Here is a 6560-nt window from a genome sequence, read left to right as displayed (position 1 = left end):
GCGCTGTGGGAGGGGGCTCTGGTTGTATCTCTCCCTTGGTTCACCAGGTTGAGGCTAAATCGACGTTCTTTTAAACAGTCGCCCTCCTCCCCCTTCTTTCGTTTTCCAGGACAGCCACAGCCACCTGCCGCTCGGGAGCTGGTGCTGGACTACGTGGTAGAACGGAAACGGATGCCGGACCTGTGCAGCAGCATCATTGACGGCCGCTTTCGTGAGCAGAAGGTGCTGCGCTGTGTCTGGGTGGGGAGAGTAGTCGCCTGGAGCCCCGCGAAGGGAAGGGACTGGGATCAGGCAGTCTGATGCAGTGGTCGTGGCTCAGTGACCGTGATGAGAGCCACAGGCAGTAGCTGTCCCATCACAGCTGAAGGAATAGTCCTGCTTGCCTTCTCTGCTCCACAGCCTGATGGAGCGGCCATTGCTCAGTGGCACTTAGGGAGGAGGAGAGCCCAAGGGAGCTGGTTGCTCAGCAGAGCAAGAGCCCTGCTTCCCTTCCCTCCCTCTCTGCCACTCTGCAACTTTTCAGAAAGTGATTGCAGAGTTCCTCTGAGCATGTGTCGAGAGCCCTGGAAAGCAGTCGTTTTGTGTGTGAGAGAGAGAGAGCATGCCACTTGGAGATCTCTGAAGGCTTCTCCACTCCCACACCTGCAGCACCCCCAGCTCATAACTAACTGCTCACTTCTTCCTAGTTCCGTCTGCGGCAATGTGGCATTTCTCACCCCATCTACCTGGTGGAAGAATCGGGCTCCGCACAACACCTCAGCTTGCCCGAAAAGACTCTCCAGCAAGCGATGACCAACACCCAGGTAGGGGCTCCCCAGGAGAGTCGGTACTTTAGTCTACCTGGCTGTGTTACCTCAAGCCCAGGTAGGGCTGCCGCTGTGCATGCTTCCCCCAGGCTCTGCCAGCACTCGGCCACCCTGGATCCTGCCTCCATCCCTAACTTGTCCCCTGCCATGGCAACCACTTCAGGGTTGCATATTGGGGGGTTAGGGAAGGCTTTAGCTGCCTGCACCTGGGAAGGGGACTGGCAGCTTCCTGCAGCCGTGATAACCGTCGTCTTTCCCATATGGTTTAACAGAAAGCAGAGAGGATGGACCAAATGTCTCAAATAGCCCTTTTCTAATGTTACTGGCCAGGACGTGGGTGGTTTTGTGATCTAAACCACTGAGCCTAGGGCTTGCTGATCAGAAGGTCAGCAGTTCGAATACCTGTGACGGGGTGAGCTCCCGTTGCTCGGTCCCTGCTCCTGCCAACCTAGCAGTGCGAAAGTGCAAGTCAAAGTGCAAGTAGATAAATAGGTACCGCTCCGGCGGGAAGGTAAACGACGTTTCCATGAGCTGCTCTGATTCGCTTAGTCATGCTGGCCACATGACCCGGAAGCTGTAGGCCGGCTCCCTTGGCTAGTAAAGCAAGATGAGCGCTGCAACCCCAGAGTCTTCTGTGACTGGACTTAACTCTCAGGGGTCCTTTACCTTTACCTTTAATGTAACTGGCAGATGGAAAACCAGAAGTTTTCTAACATTTCTTACCCCTTTGTTCTCCCCCCCTCCTTTCCTCTTTTGTTTTCTTTCTTGTCTTTTCAATTCTCTCTGTTATAGATACTATTTTACTGGATTGTGAAAACAAATAAAAATTGATTTTTATTTTTATTTTATTTTTAAAAGATAACCGTTGTCTTTCCCAGGTGGTGGATGGCTTCTTCGTTAAACGCACTCGGGACCTACGGGAATCCGCAGCGTATTTGACCCTGATGACGCGTCAGCTGACCAGAATGTACGAGGCGAGTTTGGAGCGGGGTGAAATGGGGGGGGGGGGGACTGCTCACCCAGGAGAGTGGCACATTTCGTTTGTTTCTCTGCTGTAACTGCCTGCCTCTTCTGTGTATTTTTATCCTTCAGTTTTAAAAGATTTGACTTCAGCTCTTGCCCTGCTTCTTTTCTCCCAAGATGTGCCAAGACTGGTTGGGAGTTACTTAGTGCTGTGTTCGCAGCACTCTGCATCTGCTCAGGAACACTTACTATTACTGATTTATTGTTGTGATTGGATCTTATTTATCCAGGCCTAGGCCTAGCCTCCAGCATACAGATAATCGGGGCGCAATGTTAAATCGGCTAAGGTTATATTAATTGCTTTTAAATACCTTTCTGAGTGGCAGTTAAAAACAACAACCTCCACTCAGTTAATGGTCAGATTTTTTAAAATGCAAGCGTTTGGAATCACACAGGTAGGTTGTACCTCTTTTGGGAGGGAGCATTGGCCTCCACATGTACTTGTGCCTCACCAGGAAGCAAAGATGAGGCTGGTTTGTCCACCACCACCCCTTTTAGAATGATTGATCTGTTCTACAGAGATTCAGTTAACTGGTGAAACCTCGTCATATTAAGGTTTCTTTCAAGGAAGGGTCATAGCTCAGTGGTTGAGCATCAGCTTTGCATACAGATGTCCCCAGGTTCAGTCTCCAGCATCTCTGGGTAGGGCTGGGAAAGGAAGACCCTGTCTGAAACCCTCATAGTTTATTGACAGAGGACATTATTTGCATGGAGAAAGTCCCAGGTTCAATCCCTACAGCAGAACTACGAGAGAGCACCCTGCCTTCAACCCTGAAAATCCACTGCTGCCGGTGTAAACTTTGGGCCCCCAGATATTTTTTGGACTACAACTCCCATCATCCCTGATCACTGGGCCTGCTAACCAGGGATGATGGGAGTTGTAAGTCCAAGGTTGGTGTAGGCAGGCTTTTCCAAACTTGGGTTGCCTGCTGTTTTTGGACTACAACTCCCATCATCCCTAGCTAGCAGGACCAGTGGTCAAGGATGATGGGAGCTGTAGTCCAAAAACAGCTGGAGGCCCAAGTTTGTAGACAACGTAGGGCTAAGAGGACCATTGATGCGACTCAGTAAAACAGAGATTTCTCTGTTCCTTTTAATCCAGCAACAACTTCAGCAGGCAAGCCCGTTTAGCTGTCGCGTGAATGAAATAGAAGTTCTTTGCTCGCTTGAGCTTACTTGGGTTTTCCAGGACTGAAACAAATGTTCGGCGAGTTTATAATGAAAAAGCTGGCCATCCATACGACGGCGCTGGAGGCAGGGAGAAGGAGGAAAAGGTGGTGCTGTGAGTCTGAAAGGGGAGAGTGGAGGAGAACGAGGTTGTGAGCCCTGTAGCTGCTAAGAACTGTTCCTCCTTTGTCTTCCCTAGGACAAAACCCTTCTGAGCTGTACCAAGGAGGAACTGGAGCAGGAGCGCCCTCTGCAGCCCAGCGCTGGCTCCTGCCGGCTTCTGACCTTTGCTGAGTTTAACGAAGGGGCCGTGAAGAACAAGGTAGTTTCTAATGTACTCCACATATTTCAATGATAGCTCAGTCGGCAGAGCACGAGACTCTTAATCTCAGGGCTGTGGGTTCGAGCCCCACGTTAGGGCAAAAGATTCCTGCACTGCAGGGGGTTGGACTAGATGATCCCCATGCCCCCTTCCAACTCTGCAATCCTATGACTCCTCATGTGGTTAAAGGCCACTGCCGTGTCTCCCCCTCATCTTCTCTCCTCACAGGTTTGATTTGCAAAGTTCTCTCTTGTTTGCACCGCCAACAATCCTGAAAGGGTGCTTGCTATTCTTCCCTTTTCTCTCTTGCTTGCTTTCTTCTTCTAACCAGTGTGTGTGTGTGTGTGTGTGTGTGTGTGTGTAGAGCAAATTGAAGGTAGGGGACGCCTTTCTTGATCAGCCCAGACACTGAGGTCCAGCTTCAAGGACCTTCTGGCGGTTCCCTCTGAGAAGTGAGATTACAGGGAACCAGGCAGAGGGCCTTCTCGGTAGTGGCTTCCCATCAGATGTCAAGGAAATAAACTATCACCTGACTTTTAGAAGACATCTGAAGGCAGCCCTGTTTAGGGAAGTTTTTAATGTTTGCTGTTTTATCATGTTTTTAATATTCTGTTGGGAGCCGCCCGGAGTGGCTAGGGAAACCAGGCAGATGGGTGGGATATAAATAATAAAATTATTGTTACTACTACTACTATTACTATTACTATTATTATCAACTCTCTTACCCCTCCCTCTCCCAGGCCCAAACAGTGAGTGAGGTCTTTGCGCGGCAACTCATGCAGATCAGCGGCATCAGTGGAGACAAGGCAGCTGCCATCCTGGAGAGATACAAAACACCAGCTAGGTGCGGAGACAGGTTATGAAAGACACAAGGTCATTGGCTGGTTGGGGTGGTGGAGGAGGCTGTCCTCTACTGCACTGCCTAGCTCAGCATTTCCCAAACTTGGGTCCCCAGCTGGACAACGACTCCCATCATCCTCAGCTAGCAGGACCAGTGGTCAAGGATGGTGGGAATTGTAGTCTAAAAGCAGCCGGAGACCCAAGTTTGGGAAACCCTGGCCTAGCTTAATATAGAAACCTAGGAGCCCATCTAGGTCAGCCCAAAGGCCCATCAAGCATTCTATTCTCACCAGATGCCCCAATGGGGAGCCCTAAAGAAGGAGCTGAGCTCAACAGCACTCTTCTCACTTGTGTTTCCCAGGCTGCCTCAGATCCTGGAGGGTACAATATAGCCGCTACAGCTCATAACTATTGATAGCCTTCTCCTCCTTGAAGCAGTCTACCACTTAATGCCATCCAAGGGGGTGGCCATCACTACTTCTTGTGGGAGCCGGTTCCACAGTTGAACTATGCACTGCGTTAAGAAAGCCTTTCTTTTGCCATTCCTGAATCTCCCACAATGCAGCTGGGCTGATCCCTAGTACAGTGGGTTACAGACACTTCAGGTTACATACGCTTCAGGTGACAGACTCTGCTAACCCAGAAATACTACCTCGGGTTAAGAACTTTGCTTCAGGATGAGAGCAGAAATTGTGCTCCAGTGGTGCGGCGGCAGCAGGAGGCCCCATTAGCTAAAGTGGTGCTTCCGGTTAAGAACAGACCTCCAGAACGAATTAAGTTCTTAACCAGAGGTACCACTGTATTACAAGAGAGGCATTCCCCCTATCCATGCATACGTCTGTGTACCTCTTTTGTGTCCCCCCTCCCCCAGATTCAGGTGGCAGGGGTTGGGGAAGTACCTCTTACCTCCTGAGACCCTGGAAAGCTTCTGCCAATCAGAGCAGGACAAAATAAGCCTGGCCTAGCACAAGGCAGGTTTCCTCGCTCTGAGCCAGGGCATACAAAGGCTGTTAGACTCCACCTCCCATCAGCCCCAGCCAACATGACCAGTTGTGAGGGGTTGTGGGAGTTGTAGTCCAGCACCATCCAGAGGCCCTCAAGTTCCCCATCCCTGCTGTAAGCCATCTGAATGGGTTTCGGTTTGCCATCCATGACCCCCTTCTCCCGCTTTCTCTCTTTCCCTTCAGCCTCCTGGCTGCCTACGCCTCTTGCCCAACGCCACAGTGCCAAGAGCAGCTGCTGAGCGATGTCAAATGCGGCAAACTGCAGAGGTGAGCAACAGAGCTGCATGCTTCCCCTCCCCTCCCCAGGCCTGGAGCTTCGGCGTGCAAAAGGCATCTTGTGCAAGAACCACACAGGATGTGGGTTTGGGAGCTCAGGCAACGGACAGAGATCTAGCAGAGAAGAGAGTCAGCAGCCTAGAACGGGTTTTTCACTGTGGGATTTTGGGAAATGAGGCCAGAAAAAGTACCGAGGGAGGGGCCGGTCGGTCTTAACCACACCCTGAGGGTCCAACCCTGTAGCCTGAACCTTGGAGAGCCCCATTGCCTTGACAATTGTCCTGTTGTTGGCTCTCCTAACCTCTGTCCTTTTGCTCTCTTCCTTCCTCTTTTGCTTCAGGAACTTGGGCCCTGCCTTGAGCAAGACTTTGGCTCAGTTGTACTGCACATCAGGACCTCTGCCTTGAGTCAGTGGGACGCTGTGGGTGCGCCTGCGTGCCAACGATTCACCAGCCAACGTGGAATACGCCTCCCCACTGCCACCAGAGTTAGAGGAAGGCCTGTTGTGTGATCACAGTTACCGTATTTCAGCAGCCAGCAGCTGTGGGAAGCTGGCCTCAGAGACAGCCAGCACTGTTGCTCCTTGTAAAACACAGGTGCCAAGGAAAGGATGGGTTTGTCCTATTGCCTCATCACAGGGGCAGGGAACCCGAGGCTTTCCGGGCCAGTGAGCTTTTTCATTCAGCAACATCTGGTGAGCTACAGGTTCACCACCCCTGCTCTAGCATGATGTGCCAGATGTTTACTAGCCCAAAATGCACTTCCTTGCCACAAACTTATGAGGGGTCTAGGTTGACTCTGTCGGTTATACCACCCACAAGACTGTTTGAGGAAGAGCACAGTATTTTGGGCCCCTTTTGGCTGCTAAATTAGGGCCTGCCAAGTCTCATCCCTCTTGGTTTTTTCTTCCTTTTTTGTTTTAAAAAATTCTGTCGATATTCTAATAAAATTGTAACATTTTGTTTTGCAAAGGATCTTCTTATTATGTCTTCAACCCCTGAGGTGCCCAGAAAAGTACTTTTTCACACCGCACACCTTCTTACGGAATTAGAGAGGGACAGCTTTAAAAGGAAATTATAGACAAATCCACAGCGACGGAGGGCAGGGCTGCAACCAGTTAGT

General features: G+C 50.8%; 1 protein-coding gene across 2 annotated transcripts in view; it reads left to right on the top strand.

The window, feature by feature from the left end:
- The window catches only part of MUS81 (MUS81 structure-specific endonuclease subunit), a 17704-nt gene extending 11295 nt beyond the window's left edge, over positions 1-6409 (top strand). Inside the window, exons 10-16 of one of the 2 annotated variants that reach the window (XM_083716474.1) lie at positions 110-222; positions 687-803; positions 1685-1780; positions 3196-3318; positions 4059-4162; positions 5346-5429; positions 5779-6409. In XM_083716474.1, the coding sequence (XP_083572600.1) occupies positions 110-222; positions 687-803; positions 1685-1780; positions 3196-3318; positions 4059-4162; positions 5346-5429; positions 5779-5845 (704 nt within the window). In that variant the 3' untranslated portion in view covers positions 5846-6409. Of the gene's footprint in view, positions 1-109; positions 223-686; positions 804-1684; positions 2413-2707; positions 3319-4058; positions 4163-5345; positions 5430-5778 lie in introns of those variants that run through there. The other variant, XR_014558892.1, reaches the window with a different exon arrangement.
- Positions 6410-6560: the final 151 nt, after the last annotated feature.

The sequence above is a fragment of the Podarcis gaigeae genome (assembly GCF_964106915.1).
Source record: "Podarcis gaigeae genome assembly, chromosome: 16".
NCBI classification, from domain to species: Eukaryota; Metazoa; Chordata; class Lepidosauria; order Squamata; family Lacertidae; genus Podarcis; species Podarcis gaigeae.
This window is presented reverse-complemented; position numbering and strand designations above follow the sequence as displayed.